General features: G+C 41.0%; 1 protein-coding gene across 1 annotated transcript in view; it reads left to right on the top strand.

Annotated features, from left to right (window-relative positions):
- The first annotated feature begins 665 nt into the window (after positions 1-665).
- Positions 666-20726, top strand: part of neurl1b (neuralized E3 ubiquitin protein ligase 1B) — a 67551-nt gene continuing 47490 nt past the window's right edge. The window contains exon 1 of the mRNA XM_078231112.1: positions 666-1247. Within this exon, the coding sequence (XP_078087238.1) occupies positions 1217-1247 (31 nt within the window). The 5' untranslated portion in view covers positions 666-1216. The remainder of the gene's footprint in view (positions 1248-20726) is intronic.

Genomic DNA, 20726 nt, shown 5'->3' on the forward strand with positions numbered 1-20726 from the left:
TTTTTCACCTACACCCTACAAAAGCTTATTATGCATTACATAACCAGAAGATGTGAAAAAACAACTAACAATAATAAGTGTGTCAGTGAGACTGCAATCCCTTACTGAGGTTCTGATGTTCATTGACTGGCTACGGTGCTTAAGAATAGCCTTGTTCAGTGTTAACCTCATAACTCATTGACATTACATATGCCACAGCGGTATGCTGATGCCAAATTTCACGTTATCTTTAGGTGGTGGCTTTTATTGTCTTTTAGGCAAGGTGGAATTTCCCAACCACATGATCTTTAAAACAAAATATAAAATCAATGCGTGGTCCCAGCAAAGAAAATACTGTTCTCGTGTTGACAGAGAGAAACCCTGTTAAGAATTAAATTTATTTGATTAATATACACATGTACAGATTAGAAGACCCAGATGAAATGACACACGGGTTCTATAAATCTATCCTAATTGCCCCAGAGGGTCATTCTTTACATTAGGCTCCATAAAGCATTCCTAAAGCATGATGTAGTTTTCACACCACGCCAGTCACAGATTAAGAATCAGTTTTCTCATTGTAACTGTGTGTGTGTGGGGCGGGGGAGTCAGGCTGCCAGGAAATAATAGAAATGTTGGTGGCTCTTTCTTTCTCTCTGGTGCATAACCCCAGACCAACGCCGGCATCTCCACAGCATAATCTCAGCAGCAGTGTCCAGGGTCAGGACTCCCGAGGCGGTGTGGTTGACCGAGTTGGGATTTCTGTGCCGCGTTGATTTTGCACGGGAATGATGGATTGTGTACGGTGGGAAGCAGTGACGGGAGATGGGCAAGGATCATTAGGGAACGCAGTCGGAAGTAGTTGACTTTCCCTAAGTCGGGGAGCAGTGGGGGTCGTTTCAGCCTCGACTCTGTGTGTGTGTGTAGCCTGACCAATTGCACCCTCTACGCGATTCCTGAGATAAGGAAGACTCGCACCAACCATTCGGGGAAGCAGCGCACACACGAGCAGTTGCCCAGATTTTTTTTTCTTTGTGTCGAAGGCAGGCGGTGCTTCAGAGATCACACTTTGGAGGCTCAGACCTCCTCGGATTTATTTTCCTTTTTTTAAAAAAAAAGAAAACCCCAGCGAGTAGATGGACCTTCTGCAGCCGGGAGCAGAAATTACAACGTTGGTGAAGCACACATGAAAGCAAAAGCCCACCAGCTCTTGTCTTGCTTTAAATGAAAGGAAGTGATGGGGAACAGTGCTCAGAAAACACACGCAGGTAGGAAGCTGCTTCTCCGCCGCCTTGCTCTGTCTATCTGTCTGGGAGCTGCACAGACCTTTCTGTCCCAGCTTTTCTTTAGACAGCTAGCTGTGGAAGTCTAAATCGTTTCCAAGCCCAGTGAGGTTTTCCCAGTAATGCCTCTTCCATTATTCCTGTGCGTGATTCTATCTTCACTGTGGATATTCTCAGCAAAGCCCGGCGCTTTCTCTGCCGAATGTGGCACATGTTAAGAGCTCAGGCCATCAGATGCTGCTTTATTGAGGTGGGGGGAGATATTTCTAAAGCGGTGGTTGGGGAGGGGGTTCCCTGCTTTCGATGCACAGCAGCTTCGAGCCCTGGCTTATGTGTGAGCTCTGAGACTGGTCTCCCCTCTCCCAGGCTTATGTGTGAGCTCTGAGACTGGGCACCCCTCTCCCAGGCTTGTGTGTGAGCTCTGAGACTGGTCTCCCCTCTCCCAGGCTTATGTGTGAGCTCTGAGACTGGTCTCCCCTCTCCCAGGTTTGTGTGTGAGCTCTGAGACTGGTCTCCCCTCTCCCAGGCTTGTGTGTGAGCTCTGAGACTGGGCTCTCCCCTCTCTCTCTCAGCCTCCTATGTCCACTCGCTGCTGGGGGACACACACAGTGTGAGCTTCGCTTCGCTTCTCGCAAGCCATTGATTTTCATCCTGCCCCCACCAGTGGCTGCGAGGGCGAAATCGATTCGCCACACCGACTGGAGAAGTTGATTCTAATCATAAGAGACAAAGAATATCCCCCTGACCAAGGGAACCACGTCAAAATTAAGCAACTCACTGTGGATGAGAAGAGCATCTTTCTGGGTTGCTGAATAGAGGGGGGGGGGGGTTGGTGGAGGTCAAGCTTTTATCTATATAAAGAAACGGTGAAACTAAAATACATCAATTAAGGGTAGATTAACAACTCCGTCCTTTTTGTGCTGATCACCTCTGATCTCAACACTCCCAGGAATTATAAATAGATCTGTAAGGCCTTCCGTGACTGAAGCAGTTATAAATATAGAGGTACAGAAGCTTATTCGAGTGTTTGTCTTGTATAAAAAGCGGAGGCCGGTGAAAGAAGGTAGGATGCCAGGAAACTCATTCCCCATAAGCTGTCAAGAAAATAGCTTTTGCGCCGAATGGGGACTGAGATCCGTGTGACTGACTGTCTTAAAAAAAAAAATCCGGCTATCTTTAGTTACAGCTAACTGCTGCATGGAGGTTTCCAGTCTTCAGCTGTCGAAGGAGAGACGGTGTGTGTTTCACTTAGGGGACACTTCATCGCCCCGGGCTTCAAGAAAAGTTCCAAACAGGTGGTGGGACAATGTGACAGTTCCTGCCGCTGGCTAAGGGGCACTCTGGTTAGCAGAGCAGTCAATGGGACTAGTCTCTTTGTCTGAAAAATGTGTCTTTCACAGCAGGAGTAATTAATGCAGAAAGCCACTGCTGGCTATTGCCAGAAATTGTCATCTTCGTGTTGCATTGAGTGTAGCATCAACATGGCAAAGCAACTCTACCACAAAATATGTTTTCATGTTCGGAAAAAAATAGGCTGTTTTTTTATTTAGGTAAATTGAAGTATTACTGTTGACTGTAAACGCTTTCACTAATGTTGCTTCTGGGATTCAAAAACGACGTGATGGGGTGGGTGTGTGAGCCCTGGAGGGTAGTTAACGATGTTTCTATTTAAGGGGATGATAGAGACAACATGTGTTCTCTCTGAGATTCTGGCACATCTGAAAAAACAGCATGTTTAGGTTGCAATGCCGCTGTTCTCTGTGCTGTCAAAGAAAAATGCATTGAAACTAAAAAAAAATGGTTTGAATAATTGTACAGGAAATGGGGTGACTGAAACTGTGAGGACTGTTTAGATTTTGAACCCATGTTAGAAAATTATTGCCTGTAATACCTGGTCTTCTGCATGTTGATATTATTTAATTTTTTTAAAAAGTGAGGATCACAATAGTAAATATTCCAGAAGCCCCTTGCACATACCTGTATTTTATAAGATATCATCATTGAATATTTCAGTGCGGGCAAAGGCCACCCAACATTTCACACTGAGGCCAACATTGGGAAAGATCTATTCGCTTAAAAAAGAGCACTGATTTTTCCCTATTCACTCATATCTAAAGCTTTTCAATCCATCTTAGTGAAAACTAACACAAAACAAAACATTGCAGATGTTGGAAATCTGAAATAAAAGCAAATAAAAATGTTTAATCATTTTGAACACCTCTGTAACATTCCCCAGCCACTTTCTTGGTTCCAAAGGAAAGAGCCCCAGTTTTTCTATTCACTGATATCTAAAGCCTCTTAGTGAATCTCTTTGGCATCCTTCCCATGGTTTTGACATCCTCCTTGAAGTAGGTGCCCAAACTGGGTATAATAGTCCAACTGCAGTGTTATAAAACATACATGGCACATATTGCGCCAAATAGATTATTTTCAGAAATTGTGATTTTACAAGAGTGCACAAGATTTGATTTTTCTTCCACCTGTTGGCTAGATTCTAACTCTCAAGCCTGACTTTAGTGGATGCCCATGGACCCATTAGTTTTTTGTATAAATTTTGTTCTAAGCAAATCAACGCAAACACAGTGTTGTAAATGCTTTGTTTGAAGCAGTAACTAGGAGGGCTGAAATCCTACCAGAAGATCAAGGCCAAATCTTAAGAAATATTTCTAAATCAGAAAGAAAAGCCCACACGAGGTTGGTTATCTCAGTTCAAATATGTATAACACTTCACCAGCATTATTACATTGAACATGTAAGGCTTAATAGAAGTCTTTAAAATTATGAAGGGAGTTAATACATTAGACGTAAAGAAGATAGAAACATAGAAAAGATGTTTCCACGTGTGAGAGAACTCAAAACTAGGATTCTCAAAACTAAGATTGTCACAAATAAATCCAGTAAGGATCAGGAGAACAAAAACAGAAAATGCTGGAAAATCTCAGCAGGTCTGACAACATCTGTTGGCGGGGGGGGGGGGGGGGGGGGGGGGGGGACAATAGAGCCAATGTTCCATTTGAGATTACCCTTCATCAGAGCTGAGAGCAAAGAGAATCAGCAGAGATTTATACTATGAGGGTGGGGAGGGGGTGGAATTGGACAAGGGAATGTAAATGGGATACAGAAGGCTGAGAAGGTGCTATAAAGTGTCCATTAAGTGATCAGAATGTGTGAATGGCAGAAGAGAGGTGCTGAGTTAAAGGACTGCCTGAGGAATGTGGCAGTTGCCCTTAAAGGGGTGGTGGTGGGGCTGGGGGGGGGGGGGGTGCAAGAAGGAGAGCTGGAATGGAAAAATGGAGGTGGGAAAGAAGGAGATTGATTAGAATGTGGAAATTGCTACCGCATGGAGTTATTGGGCAAGTAACATAGACGTATTTAGGAGAAGCAAAATACGTGAAGGAGAGATCATAGTATTCCTACACTACAGAAGTAGGCCACTCGGCCCATCGAGCCTGCACCGAAAACAATCTCACCCTATCCCCATAACCCCAAGTATTTATCCTACCAGTCCCCCTGACACTAAGGGGCAATTTAGCATGCCCAATCCATCTAACCTGCACATCTTTGGACTGTGGGAGGAAAGCGAAGCACCTGGAGGAAACCCACGTAGACATGGAGAGAATGTGCCAAGTCCACGCAGTTAGTCACCTGAGGCCAGAATTGAACCTGGACTCCTGGCACTGTGAGGTAGCAGTGCTAACCACTGTGCCACTATGTCTTTCCCAGCAAGCAATTCTCTTATTCCAGGAAGCAATAGCAGGTATTGCTAATAGGGCTAGGTGAAGTAGAGTAGGGGGAGGCTTATGTGGACCATAAACAACGGCATAGTGAGGCAAATGTCCTGAGTGAATGGCAAATAGGTTCTGTGCTGTAAATTCTATTTGACTAGAGTTCAACTGAGTGAAAGAATTGAAGCAACAAGGAAATAACTGAGTAGTGGTAATCCTTAAAATGTACTGAGGAACCTCACCTGCTATTGCAAGTGCTTTTTTAATCATTTTTTTTTCTTGCTAATATGCTTTGCATTGCCCTGCACCTCTCCTCTTTTGAAGGTGAAGCCTCTTTGCACAGTACCACAGACACATTTTCCTGCTGTACAACATTCAAGTGGCTGTTATTCGTGTGTAGCCATTGATGATGACTGGGTTATTTGACTATGACAGTCATCACAGCTGAGTTGAACCCTGACCGCATGCAGCACCTGTTGGAACACACCTCCAGATGGACAGTCATCCAGGAGCCCTGGCTAATTTTCTCTTTTCCTCATTCCAGCAGCTACAATTTGCACTTATATAGTGATTTTAAAGGTGCAAATTTCCTGGGGTGCTTCACATGAGCATTATCAAACAAAATGTGACAGCAAACAACATAAGGCGATAATTGAGCAAATGACCAAAATCTTGGTTAAAATGGCGGGTTTTAAGAAACAAGTTAAAAGAAGTGAGAGAGGTAGAGAATAAGCAGTTTTAGGATGGGAATTTCAAAGCTTAAGTGTCCATCAGTTGGAGAAACGGCTGCCAGAATTAATGGAGAGTTGTAGAGCTGGAGGAGGCCTCAAAGATGGGAGGTGCAAAGCCATGGAATGATTTAGAAAAAAGAATGAGAATTTGAGTAATGTGGTGAGTGGCACTTGGTGCCAGTTAGGCAGTAGAGTCTTGGATAAGCTCTACTTGCTCTTCATGCAGTGTGCCAATTGTCAAATCTGGGGGTAACAGAGGCTTGGGTGTGGGTTTTGGCCATTGAGGGAGGAGATGGACGAATATGTGATTGAAAGCTTATTTTGGGGTAAAATACAGCACAAAGGTAATGAGGCAATTTGTATCCCCCTTGCAGTTACTGTAACTAAGATCAGCCAAATCAACACATGGGTTATTGTATCAAACAATGTGGTCAAGGACTGAGTGGTGGCAAGCACTGTTTCATGGATCTCTATAGAAGCTTTGCATCATCTAGTTGTCCAGGCTGCAAAACTTGACTGAGGAAATAAAAAACCCACACAAAACAGGTTTATTTAAGCACTTTGGAACAATGAACTCTGCATCACATTGAAAATTTTAAAAAATCTCAAACAGGTATTATAAAAATGTGGTCAGTGGCGAACAAATAACTATTATTAGGTCATATAATAGTAACTAATGCAATTGTCAGATGAAGATTGAATGTATTGTTTGCAGGTCAACATGGCTCTGCTTGAAGTTAAATGTTAGAGATGTTTTCGATGGAAGAATCTACAATTTGTTGTTTCTATTACTTTGTGTCAGTAGCAAGCTGGAAGTTTTGCAGATGCTGGTTTTGGAAATGGCAAGAATACAACTGTAGATTGCTAATGTCAGACTTGTGAGTTATATTAACAAACATTAACACTGGGGTGTATTATTAATGCTGACAGTCCACGTCATGGTGGTTGACTTACTTATTGACATCAATCTTTTTTTGAGTGGTGGAATATAGTTATGCTTTTTATCTTGGTGCCTGTGGCATGCAACTGTACCCTTTTGTTTTGCCCTGCTCCGCTGGCAATTCTCTCGACCATAAGTCACACAACTCCTTGCTGAGACCCTTTGCTTGTTGTTACTGCTGGGACAGCTCAACAATACCTTGTATTCACAAGCTGAAACTCGCTGACATGCCCTTGCATGCAGCAACGTGTAAATTACTTTAAAGATACTACACCATTTGCCAACAATTTTTGAAAATGTTGACCTACTCAAAGATCATAATGCTGTACATTGAGTTCGACTTGAAGCACTTACAACAAAGGACTATTTATCTTGTGGTTTTAACCTTCATATTCACTGTATTACATTTTAATTTTGAAAATTAGAAAGTGTAATTTTTCCAGTGATTCGTTCACATTCTGGGGAGGTGATGGCATAGTGGTATTGTCACTGGACTGGTAATCCAGAGACCCAGGGTAATGCTCTGGGGTCCCAGGTTCGAATCCCACCACTGCAGATGGTGACATTTGAATTCAGCAATCAAATCTGGAATTAAAAGTCTAATGATGACCATGAAACCATTGTCGACTGTTGTAAAAACACATCTGGTACACTAGTGTTCTTTAGGGAAGGAAACCTGCCGTCCTTACCTGGTCTGGACTGCATGTGACTCCAGACCCACAGCAATGTGGTTGACTCTTAACTGCTCCTTCAAGGGCAATTAGGGATGGGCAATAAATGCTGGCCGAGCCGGCGACTCCCATATCCAATGAACAATTTTAAAAATAGCTATTTTACCAAAGATTTTTGCTTTAAGCTGTACAGCGTAACAGCAATAAAACAAAGTAATTGTTTTAGACTTCCAGTCGGTCATTCACAAGAGATGGTTTTAAAACGCTTTTAAGAGGTAGTGCCCATTAAAATTGGCAGCCCTAGTCACCAACCCTGGATGAGAGGAGGTGTGGAGGCCCTCCCCTACTTTCCTGTGGACATATGGGCCAGAAAATTTATGTAGACGGAGATGCTATCTCTGCCCAAGTGAAAATGGTAGCGGAGGGTCAGATCCAGAAGTTCCGCCACCGATCTTGGCCTCCGCCATTTTTGTAGGGGAGGGGGAGAACGGAACTGGGTTCCCATGTGCACATCCATGGTTTGCGGAAGCAACTGCGCACAGTAAGTGCATGTTAAAAAGCTGCCTCAGGCCGATCTGATTTCAGCTAGTGCGATGTGCGAAACACGACTTGGTGCACTTTAGGTCTGGTAGAAAAAGGTCTAAAGCTGCTGGAGTTCTTTGAAGAGGTAAGGTACCCTTTTGGAGAGAACTTTCAAAACAACTGTCAAGCTGTCAAGGCATTTAAATGGTCATCCCGTTAAATATTCAAAAATCCTGTCTGCTGTGTTTTAAGGAAAAGATCAGTGCTTGCTGTTTCACTTTGTTTGTTGATATCAGCATTGCACAGTAGGAAAGTTACAACAGAGAAAGAGGCCATTCAGCCCATTGTGTCTACTAAGCCAGCAGAAAAAGAGAGAAAAAGATAAATTAGTCATTCATTTTAATTCCACTTTCCAGCACCTGATCAGTAGCCTTGCAGGTTAGGGCACTTCAGATGAAGATCCAGTTACCTTGTAATTGAGTTGAGCATTTCAGCCTCAACCACAAATTTGGGCAGTGAATCCCAGATGCCCACCAACCTATGGGTGAAAGACATTTTCCTCATGCCCCTCGATCCTTCTGCCAATCACCTTAAATCTTTGCCTATCAGTAATTGACCCCTCAGCTAGGGGAAAGAGGTCCCTCCTGTCTACCCTTTCTAGGCTTCTCGTAATTTTTTTAAACCTCAATTAGTTCACCACTCAGCCTCCTCTGTTTTAATGAAAACAACCTTAGACTATCCAATCTCTCCTCAAATCTGCAATTTCCGAGTCCCGGCAACATTCTTGTAAATCTCCTCTCTACTCTCTCCAGAGCAGTTATGTCCTTCCTGTAATGTGGTGACAAGAACTGTACACAAAATCTTTTAAAGTTAATTTATTAGTGTCACAAGTAGGCTTACATTAACACTGCAATGAAGTTACAAACCCCCTAGTCGCCACACTCCGGTGCCTGTTCCAGTACACTGAGGGAGGATTTTGTACAGTCAATGCACTTGTGAGAGGAATGGCCAGTGAACTGTGGGAGGAAATCCACGCAGACACAGGGAGAACGTGCAGACTCCGCACAGACAGTGGCCCAAGCCAAGAATCGAACCCGAGTCACTGACGCTGAGGCAGCAGTGCTAACCACTGTGCCACCATGCTGCCCTAATCTAAGCTATGGCCTAATCAGTGATTTATACAGTTCCAGCATTACATCCTTCCTTTTGTATTTAATATCTCGTCCAATAAACAAAAGCATTCCATATGCTTTCTTTACCACTTGTTCCACCTGTCCTGCTCTTCTTCAGGGATCTGTGAACATGCACGTCAATGTCTCTCACTTCCTCAAGCCCTCTCAATGCCTCCTGTTTATTGAGTATTCTCTTTGCCACATTTTGTCTACTCAACCAAACGAGTGACATAATTCTGGAGACAACAACCATCATTTTCACTATCAACTACACAGCCAGTTTTTGTGTGATCTGCAAATTTCCAAATTATGCTTCTCACATTTAGGTTAAAATCATGAATATGTACAACAAACAGCAGGGGCCCCTACACTGAACCCTGTGGACTGCCACTGGAAACTTTTTTCTGTTTGCAAAAACATCTATTGACCATTAACCTGTGTTTCCTGTCACTGGGCTAATATTGAATCCAATTCATTACCTTCACCTGTATCCCATAGGATTTCATTTTTCTGACCAGTCAGCCACGTGGGACCTTGTCAAATGCCTGACGAAAATCCATGTAGACAGCATCCACTGCACTACCCTCATCAATTCTCCTTCTAACTTCATAAGCCTGAGGGCTATCATTACAGGATTGATAGTGCATGACTGATTTCACAACCTATTATCATGGTGGAGCTTTCAGAACACTGACTCACCTGATGAAGGAGCAGCGCTTCGAAAGCTCGTGATTCCAAGTAATTGCTTGGCAGCAATTAAGATTTATCATGATGTTAAAAATGTACCTATACAAACTTGGAAAGGTTGAAAGTTCTTTTTAGCAAGTTTACTTGATATCTGGTGAGCAATTACTGCAACTTCACATGTCCCATATGCTTCAGTGGTATGTCTCTGGGTGAGATACTGGAGTGGCAAAATGACTGGGTCACGTGCTGGACATTTCTTTCGCTCTCAGTAGCCTGTCTCTCATCAATATCTAGGCTTACTGGAAAGTTGAGTCAATCAGTCACCAAAAAGAAATGAACTTGTTTTGATGCCTGCTTTCCCTTTTCCATCATCTCGCCTCCAGTCTGATGCCTGTGCAAACTCTGGGAGATGATTCCTGATATTGAAACTATCGCAACCAGGAGTTCCCACCTGCAGCCTGCATATGGCCAATCCCCAAAAGTGATAAATCACATCACAAACTGAGGGCGTGTTTGATGAAAAAGTAAAATGAAAGCAGAGGGAAGAATCAATATTTACTGGGGAGGCAGGGGAAGGAGGTCCGATGTGGAAGTTCACTCTGGCAGGAAAGCAACGTTAAAGTTAGAGGCACTGATGCAGACTTTGAAAACAATTTTAAAGATTTATCATAATGCATTCACGTTGGTCAAGATATACTTTTAAGATATCAAAGTATGACCGCATAATGTAAACTAACTGAACCAGATAAGCAAATATCGATCGAAGCATAAAATAAACAATCTGTCATTTTATTTTATTTGGCCTTGCCTTATTAAAGTGTTAAGTTAATCTAATCAGACTGGAGAAATGCGCTTTCTGGCATTTCAGTGCGATAACAAGTAGGTTCTATTGTTACCCAGATTGCATTTCTAGATAGTGGGCCGTAAGGGTGAAAATTCCACGTAAGGCTCGGCCTTTTGGCTAAGATCAAGTGTATGGTCGGCACCCCATTGTCGGCTGCACTTGGTCGAGGTCATTGGGTTACGCTGAGGCTTCATATGTTTCATATGAAGCAATTTTTAAAAGCGGCATCTCGGCCTTTTGGCTAAGATGCAAATGAGCTCAAGTCTTGGAGGAGGAACCTCCCCCTTCTCCAATCAGCTTGGCTCATGTAGATCAGGCCCAGGACAGGGTGGTTTGGTCGCTCGCCCTGTCTTGTCAGCCTGGATCTGAAATGTCTCAACTTGTTGAGACTCTGAATTGGATTTGATTTGATTGAATTGGAAAAGTATTTTTAAAAAAGGCAGGATTTGCTTCTGAGAGTGACCACTGCTGTTAAATCAAAGATGGTTTAAATAATTTATAACAAACTCTATTGGACCTAATTGTCTATCGTCCTTTTTAATGTTTTGTTTGTTGATAATTCAGCACAGATTTCTCTAATTTTTACCTACTGATGTGAAGAAAGGCCATAAAATAATTGATGCAATATTGATACCTTCTCAAGTCTTGGAAGTGCCTTTGAGATTCGATAAAGAGATTTGCATTTTAAATTCAAAGTTGTTCGTTTTATTTCAGCAGCAGTTGCTTTTGGAAATTGAATCAATTAACTTTTTTTTAAAATTGCTTTTTTATCCATTTTGACACTAGATAAAATGCTGGGTTCTATTAATTTTATCTCAAGCCATTGTCACTCAGATATTGTCTGAGACAACATATTAGCCAGAATGCACAGTGGTATGGACCGTTTTCACTTGTCGTGATACTAATTTCTGACTGAAAAGGTTGTTACATTTATAAAATTCCCTTTTTAGGTATTCTGGATATGTTTGGTTTCTGTGCTTCAGTCTGCTCTTATGTATGAGTCCTAGAGCTTCAGTTCCGAAGTATTCTCACTAATCCATATATCTGTGTTAACTTCATAGAATCCCTACAGTGCAGAAAAGGCCATTCGGCCCATTGAATCTGCACCAGCTCTCTGACAGAGTAACTTACTTGCACAAGCCCTCTTCTCTACCATATCCCTGTAACCCACACATTTCTTTCCCATGATTAATCCATCTAACTTACACATCTTGGAAGACCAAGGGGCAATTTAGCATGGCCACTCCACCCAACCTTCTTTAGACTGTGGGAGGAAACCCACACAGACATGGGGAGAACATGCAAACTCCAGAGATAGTCATCCAAGGCCAGAATTGAACCAGGGTCCTTGGAGCTGTGAGGCAGCAGTGTTAAACAATGTGCCACCCACCATACCACCCTAACGTGTAGCACGTCCAAAATATAGAGAACCCACTGCTCATTATTTCCATTGCTGATTTTATCCTATTCATGTTAAACTTACTGCCTTCAGAAAGCAGTAGAGTTACCTACACAAGATCTTGACTTGGACTTAAGCTGTTAAACAATTCCATTCAGCTGTAATGAGCAAGTGAAAGGATCTGTACACGATATACATTTGCAGCAGCTAAGCTTAGCAAGCGCCTCATGTCATGCAAAATAATTGATGGTTGGTGACTGTTGTGCTAAACTGTGATGGAAGTAATATTCTTACCTAATGATTCTGTTCATTTTTAATTGACACAACTGTCACATTTTAAAAGCTCCAGACTTGCCAACTTGAACAAGGCAGATTGAGAAATACCTTTAAAAACATGACTGTACCAAGGCAGTATTCAGTAACAATCTATTAAGTTCAAAATGCTGCCCAGTAAACATATTTGAACAAGATGTTTCCATTCAAATTGACCGTTTTTCCCTCTCCATTGAACAAAGGACACAAACAAACAGATTAAAATTCGGATCATTTTAACCTGAGGAGGCTTGAAATGGGCTCAGCAATGTCCAATTTTGGGGACTGCACACTGTGCCCCAAAACCACCTAAAATGTACCTGATCCAGGATAGGATTAGGCCATTTTTCACACATTCAGGTTGGCTGTTTAAAATAGACAGTCGGCACTGCATATGTCTTGAAAAATTGGTCTACCCGGAGTTGAGTAAGTGTCAGGCATGCTCTGTGCAGGTTTTCTCATCGATGAGGCAGCCTAGATTGTGGTCGTCATCTCGATTATTATTAAAATGTTGGAGGTGGAACCAGAATGAATAAGGAGTGTTGCTCCTGGTTTCACAGAGCTCCTACTGCCTGTGATCTTACCCACAACCTTGAGAGCCACTTGGTGGCCGCAGCCACAAGACTGACAGTCTGAATCATTGAAACCCAATTTTCCAATCAGTTAAGTACCTGTGGAGGTGCAAAAGGAGCTTGCCACTTGGCGCAACTATATAATGCAACCCAAAAAATAATTTCTAGCAATTCCTGGGCTTCTGTCTTCAGATTCATAGCCTGGGCCCATTTGGCGCTTGCAAACTGATTTCATCAAATTCCTGGGCTGTAATTTCTGTGGATGAAACTGGTTTTAGTCCATTAGGTATGTGCAGAATTTAGGAAATTAGTATTCTGCTAAATCTTAGATTGAATGCTTAATTTTTGCCACAACACACCTAATTTTGTCAAAAAGTCTGAGCAATAAAAAGAGTATTTTTCTGGAAGTTGCTAGTTCTTTCTAAACAATTATACCAACAAAATATGCGGGAGAGCAGTATAAGTAGGTCAGACAGCATCTTGGGCACTGTGGTCGGATGAATTTTGTAGCTTTTTGAAAGCATTTTAAATAAGCAAGAATGACAGACTGAAAATCCAAAGAACTGTTTTCATTTTCAAGCTAACAAATGCAGGATTTTAATGTGATCCATTACATTATTAGTTTTTGCAGATCACTCATCCAATAGTAATACAGTTCATCATGGGCTCTCCACTCTGAAGAAAACAAGTGCATTTGTTTTTTTTTTATTTTTAAAAAAATCTGTTTTCTGTAATTGCTAATTATAGACTTAATGAAGTTTTGTTTTCTTTGGAATATGAAATTCCCTCCATCAGCATGTTCGTAGCCAAAAGTCCTCATAGATAGAGCTAAAAGGCTGATTTAATTTCCTTTCTCTGTGATTTTGATTTACACAAGTTAAAAATGATTGCTGAGTGTGCAAATGTCCACAGAGAGTGTTCCAACCAATGAGCGAGATTTTGAACAGTAAAATGCACTGTAAATATGAAAATATAGTCACCAGTGTCATCAGAAAGATGAAGCAGAACAAGCTGCTTTTTTTAACTTTTTGTACAATAAGTTTAATTATTTCCTGTGCTGGTAGGGACATTTTTAATGGTCAAAGGTGATTGTAACTCAATTCCTTCTCTTTTGAAGGTAGATTAAGACACTGCTTTTAAAATGTTGTAGAACTGTGTGAGCGGCACGGTAGCACAGTGGTTAGCACTGCTGCCTCACAGCATCAGGGACCTGGATTCGATTCCTGGCTTGGGTCACTGTCTGTGTGCAGTTTGCACGTTCTCCCCGTGTCTGTGTGGGTTTCCTCCAGGTGCTCCGGTTTCCTCCCACATTCTGAAAGATGTGCTGGTTAGGTGCATTGACCCAAACAGATGCTGGACTGTGGCAACTAGGGGAATTTCACAGTAACCTCATTGCAGTGTTAATGTAAACCTTACTTGTGACGAATAAATAAACTTTAACTTAAATTTGCTCCTGGCATTTTTCCATCAGTGGTTTCATTTTGAGAAATGTTGGTTGTTACTTTTAGATGGCCTATAACTGAGGTCATTGGTTAGGAATGAAATATCTTGTAGTAGGAATTAATTAAAAGAAAAAGTATACTAGGATAGGTTTCAATTAAATTTATGCAGTAACAGCCTTTTGCCTGAACACAACAGCCAAAGAAGTATGTGTACTGTTAATGTCTGTAAAAGATTAGTGGACTGAGACTATATTTACAAAACTTCATGTGAGAATTACAACTAAAATTCTCATGACATTTGATATCCTTGAGCATAGAAACTTGTATTTGTGAACATAGGCTGAGCCTTCCATTGCTAAGCTTCCAATGTATACACTTCTGCCCCAGAGGGCTTTTGGTTTTGTGCTGTTTGATCTTCTCTCCATTCTCCTCAGTTTTTTCTTCCCCTCCATGTTCTCTTCCTGCCACAGAATACAAAGCATCAATTCAGAGTCCTCTATAACTCTTAAAAGAGCTGCTAGAACTGAATGGACATGTGACAGATAATCTTGCAGGTCAGACTTGAGCCCAGAGTACTAACGTAAACTTTTGCACCATCCTGCTTGCTGGCCGAGGGAAGTTTGTGAAAAATTAGGACTCATCCATGTCTATGTTACATTTAGAATTGGCTATTGTAATGAACTTCTGGCTGACCTCCCATGTGCTACTTTATTGAGGTTATCCAAAACTCGGCTACCTGTGTCCTACCTTACATCAAATGCATCACCCACATGCTTGCTGACCTACACTGGCTCCTAATTAAATAGCACATCGATTTTAAACCTCTCACCCTCATTCTCAAATCCCTCCATAGCCTCGCCCCTTCGTAATCTCCATAATCTCCTCCAGGGTGAAATAGCTGCGCTCCTATAATTCCAGGCTTCTGAGATTACCAGATTTTAATCATTCCATCATTGGTGTCTTCTGCTGCCTGGTTCCTCAGCCCTGTAATTCTCTCCATAAACCTTTCTACCTTATTTTCCTACTTTATGAACTCCTCAAAGCCTACATTTTTGACCATCTTTGACTTTTGGTCATTTGCCTGAACATCTGCTTCTATTGCTCGGTGTCATATTTAGTTTTATATGGTTCTGTGAAGAGTCTTGGAATATTGCATTTTATTAAAGATGCTATACTAATACAAGTTATTGTTGTTGTTGGCTGTCTTGAGGGGCGAGTTTACCGACTTGTCACTCTGGTTGATGGGCACAGAACAGAAGGATCTGCTCATGCGCAATTGCACCCTCTGGTGTGAGCAGATGACTTTGTGGCAAGCTTAGGCCCCGTCCCCTCTGATACTGGTGGGAATAGATTGTGTATGATTTTTTGCACTCAGTGCCATAATATTTCATTTGTGGCCTCGTCGAAAAAAATGGGATCTGAAACTCCCGTTTTCACACTTGTTCGGCACTTAGAATGTTTTTGGCAAGATTGTCTCCTTTGTCCTGAAACAAATATTAACACATGCTTACCCATAGAGAGGAGAGCTAATCTGGAGCATTCATGTGCTAGAAATCAGATCAAGGAGAATTTGCTGAAAAGCCCTGGAATCTAACAATATGTCACCCTCCTCAGCTATTGAAAAAGACCTAATGAGAGGATGAGTATGATACATATTTAGGAGTTGAATGTAACACAAAAATGATAATCAGGTATCTTGTCATTTGAGTAAAAGTTGGTAAGGACATTGACCAGCTTGGTGTCTAACCAAAATGATGATTATATGTATTTTCTCATCATTGGATTTTTTCCTGCTGTCTGTTTCAGTCTAGACTGTAGTCACCCTAAATAATTATCTGAATAATGTAACATCTGCCATATATGCATTTGCACAGCCCAGTTCTATCAATTAACTTGAATTGTATTCAGTCTCTTGCTGGAGAATATGTGGGCTGTCGCCACGTTTGCCCATGCCTCAAAAGGAATGATAAACCACACTATTAGCACTCTGTGTGCAGGCCAAAACTACTTGCTTACAGATTAAATAGTTCTACCTTTCTTGCTATTAGCAAGACACTGGCTGGAATTCTCACGCCTCTCCACTGCTGTCAGCAAGAACGGAGAATTTGGCACTCAGCCAAATCTCCATTTATAGCAGCGGGACCGGAGAATCCCAGCCATGGACGAGGTCAGAGAATGCCGGTCACTTTATAGTGCAATACTTGCAGAGAATAAGACAAAGTTCACAGGCGATTATTTTCACAAAGGCACCTCTTGCAGTCTTTGGTGAACATGAGTGCATTTTAGTTAAACAAATCAATTTCTCTTTCCAATTCTGTGATTTTTTACAATGTAATGTCAGCCATATGCTCCTGGAGACACCATCTTGAACTTTGCCAAAGCTAAAATCCAGCAGCCAAACTGCAATTTTATGCATGGCATTTCTTTCAGATAAAGTTATTGCTTAAAGCAGATGAACAACAAAATTATAAACATTATTTGCACCGTAGAAATGATTTTGCTAACTTCCTTTATAAATGTTCCATACATAGGGCTTTACAACTGATCACAAATAAAACAGCAACAACCAGAAACTCTGGCTAACAAGCTACACATGTTAATATTTTATTCATGCAATTTCAACTATCAAAGTAACTTTAAAAAAAACTTTAAAACTGATTTCTTAATTCAATGTATTGGCTTATTAGTAGCAGACTGTCTACTGCCTCCCACTTTGAAATTTAATAAGATTTAAAACTTAATGATAACTTGTTTCTACCATTTTAAAAAGATACACGGAAGGCGCAGAAACCCCCGCAGATAAAAAAGGATTATCTCCCACTGTATTTATGTATTTCATTCACTAAAATTCAACAGTGTATAGAATCTTTGCATATATATATATGCATGGGTTATGCTTTATTCAGCTCTATCATTTTTATCATTATACTTTTGCATATCTTGAATTGACTATATTACAATTCCCACAAACGTTTGTGACAGAACATGAAATTGATCCTAAATATCCTATACTATGCACGCTTGCATGATTCACAAATTATTGTGTACAGTTCAGAACCCCCAGATGTTTCCTTTTGCATGCTTCTGTGGCTAAAAAAAAATCTTTCGTTCAGTCAAATTTTACAACAAAACAATGTAAACCTAAAAGCATTTTTTTCTTCTGATTAAGGCAAAGTCACTGACATTTTTATATGATCTACAAATTAGTTCCGTAATAGAACAGCACCGGATGGTAGGCCCCGGGCAGGAACAATAGTGTTCCTGTTTATTTCTGCAGAGCAGCACTCTTAAATTAGATATTGGTGGCTTGGATTTTCGCCTCCATGCTCCTATCAGACATCACACATTGCAAAGATGTGCGCCCAGAGGCAAAACCCGTGCTTTTTCAATCAGTTATTTTAACAGTTGGAAAATCATGGGCTGGGGTATTTTCCAATATTCTTCCATCATATGTCAGGAGCACTGGTGTTGATTTGGAAAAGATTTATATGGCCTTTAACCCAAGCAATTATTTTATCATTTAAAAAAATATTTAAGTCAGTTTCAAGAAAAGATTGCCCTTCAGCCGGTACAATGCCAGATGTTGGAATTTCGCACATTTGTCATTGAACCACGTGCTGTCCAGAAAACCGAGTGAAACTGAGTAGGAAGATGCAGCTTCAGAGCAACACATTTCCAAGATGTCTCGGCCTCATCACAGAACAGGAATACTAACTTGCATTTTATGTTCCAATTATTCCATGAGGAAAAGTTATTGTGGATTTTATAAGTTATCATTAAAAATTAATTACACTCAAACAGACTGCAGCTATCTAGTGCTTTAAGAGGAATTTGCTCTTTTACTGTAGTTGTTAAAAGTTTACTTGCCCAACGTTGAGTGGTTATTTGAAGATAAACTCTACAATGCGTAAGTGATTTTTTTTCTGAATTGTAAAAGAGTTGGACAGCATGTGATGAAGCAAACACTAAAGAGTTTTAAGCTTATTTATTAATGTCACAAGTAGGCTTACATTAACACTGCAGTGAAGTTACTGTGAAAGAAAATACAAAATACTGTGGATGCTGGAAATCTGGAAAAAAAACAGAAAATGCTGGAAAAACTCAGCAGGTCTGGCAGCACCTGCAGAGTGAGAAAATGTTTCCAGTCCATATGACATATGAACTTGAAATGTTAACACTGTTTTTCTCTCTTTTTTCCAGCATTTACTGTTTTTATTATGAAACAAAGTCAGCTTGGAGCTGACTCACTCCACCCCAGCCTGCCCCACAGCCATACTACGCTATGGGGGTGGGCTCAGTAGCCTGCCAGTAGGACTTGCTCATCTTACTAAGGAGGATGTCCCACCCCTGGGAGCCATTAGTTAATTACATTGGCTGGCCGAACAGCACCAAGAACTCATTAGTGGGTGCTGCTGATACTCCAGGCAAGGCCATAAAGAAGGCGCAGTGGATCCTGAAGCAAGGTAGATCCAGGGGCAGGAAGGGTTTGGGAAATGGATAAAAGCAAATTACTGCGGATGCTGGAATCTGAAACCCTAAGAGAAAATGCTGGAAAATCTCAGCAGGTCTGGCAGCATCTGTAGGGAGAGAAAAGAACTGGCGTTTTGAGTCCAGATGACCCTTTGTCAAAGCTTTGACAAAGGAACATCTGGACTCAAAACGGCAACTCTTTTCTCTCCTTACAGATGCTGCCAGACCTGCTGAGATTTTCCAGCATTTTCTCTTTGGGTTTGGGAAGTTTAGAGAGGGGGATGGGAGTATGGGGATGGTGTGTTTTACAGAGCAAATGGGGAGGAAGAAAGCAGGGTATTATTGTAGGAGGGATTGCTCCCTGATGCGCAAAGGATACACAACAAACTTAGTACCCTCTTTCCTTCCCACTTCTTTAATAAGTTTTTTCAAAAATCAGCCTTCGTATTCCCATGCAACATTCCATGCCGACCACATTATGGCATGAGGGTTAGTTGGCTTGATAACAGGCTCAATTCATCACTTGTTTAAATATGATGAGCAGGCTGCTAATTTTGGTCCCCACTCACCACCTTTATAATGGGGGTGAACTTGGGGGTGAGCAGAAAGGTGATGGGCTTGACTCCCGTCCAATGTTACATGCCCCTCTGCCGAAAACATGCTTGGTGAGAGCACATAAAATGCAGCTCAAAGGCAGAATGATTGAGTCATGGATTAACAAAAGGTTTCAGTTGCAGAGAGTCTTTTGTGGAGTATTGAGTCCTTTTTACAATTAAGTGAAATCTGGAATTTTATTTTAAAAAACGACTTTTGAAAAATGTTTTCTGCTTCATAAAACCCCAGGGTGACTATTGTTAATAGACCCTGAAAACTCTTAAGAGACCCTTTAATCTCCTTGAACTGTGAGTGCATGATTACTAATAGCAATTATCTCCCACCCACTCCGTTTATTGTGTAAGAATAATTGTGTGTGTTTCTTTTAGTGTACAATGGAACATGGGAAAGTGAAAACTAACAACCACATTATGTCCATTAAATTGTAACCTTCTTTGGAAGCACACTTGGGCCACCATCTGTTTTCCTACATGGAGTTTTCAATAGTCAAAATAAAAAACATTGCTTTCAGTAAAGAGTCTGATAATAATACTGTTAGCTTCCCAACTCAATTACAAAGCATTTGTGTTCTATATAGTGGCTTGCCACTTGAATGGAACTGTTCTTTTAATCAGTCTAAGATAATTCTGTTCAAATGTTGTAGATTCTCAACTGGAGTCTTTGGAAGCCAAGCATTGTTTGTGTACATGCTGTTAACTTTGCTAATAGCAACATGATTTATTGTTTGGGTTAATATAGCCATGCTGACCCACGGATTCCAAGAATACCAATCTCAAAAATGCTTCTGAGCATATTGGGAATGGATTATTTTACATAACTGAATAGTTTGTTTGCAATTAAGTTGATAGATCTATCACAGTGTACAAAAGGAAGAAAATGATTGTCAACGTGTTTCAGGTGGGAAAAGATGCATTTATTAATCCACTTCATATCGAAGAATGCACAACTGGAGATGTTAACAGTATCCTAATATACTGAACCTTCCTAGCACTTCAATACTGATAAATCCTTGTTAATCATGCAATCATTATAAGAACAATCTAAGTAGACATCATTTAATTTGTTCTTTTGTGATGGCCACTTGGCATTTCTCTGGTTTTAGAAAAACCTTTTTATCTATTCACAGTAGAAACCTGGTAAATTAATGTAAAGCAGGAGTTAGTACCAAATTATAGATGTGTCCATTTCCGCAATGCTATTTATTTATAGATAGGTGCACAGGTTTTTCTACAATCCTGTTATAGATTGTTATAGGTACACGTTCAGGGCACATGTCTGTATTGCTACCTGAAGAATTGATCTTACGTTGGTGATTCAAAACATCAGCATCCTGATAACAAAGCTAATCTTTCTTTTTCTTAA

The sequence above is a fragment of the Mustelus asterias genome, chromosome 16 (assembly GCF_964213995.1).
Source record: "Mustelus asterias chromosome 16, sMusAst1.hap1.1, whole genome shotgun sequence".
Lineage (NCBI taxonomy): Eukaryota > Metazoa > Chordata > Chondrichthyes > Carcharhiniformes > Triakidae > Mustelus > Mustelus asterias.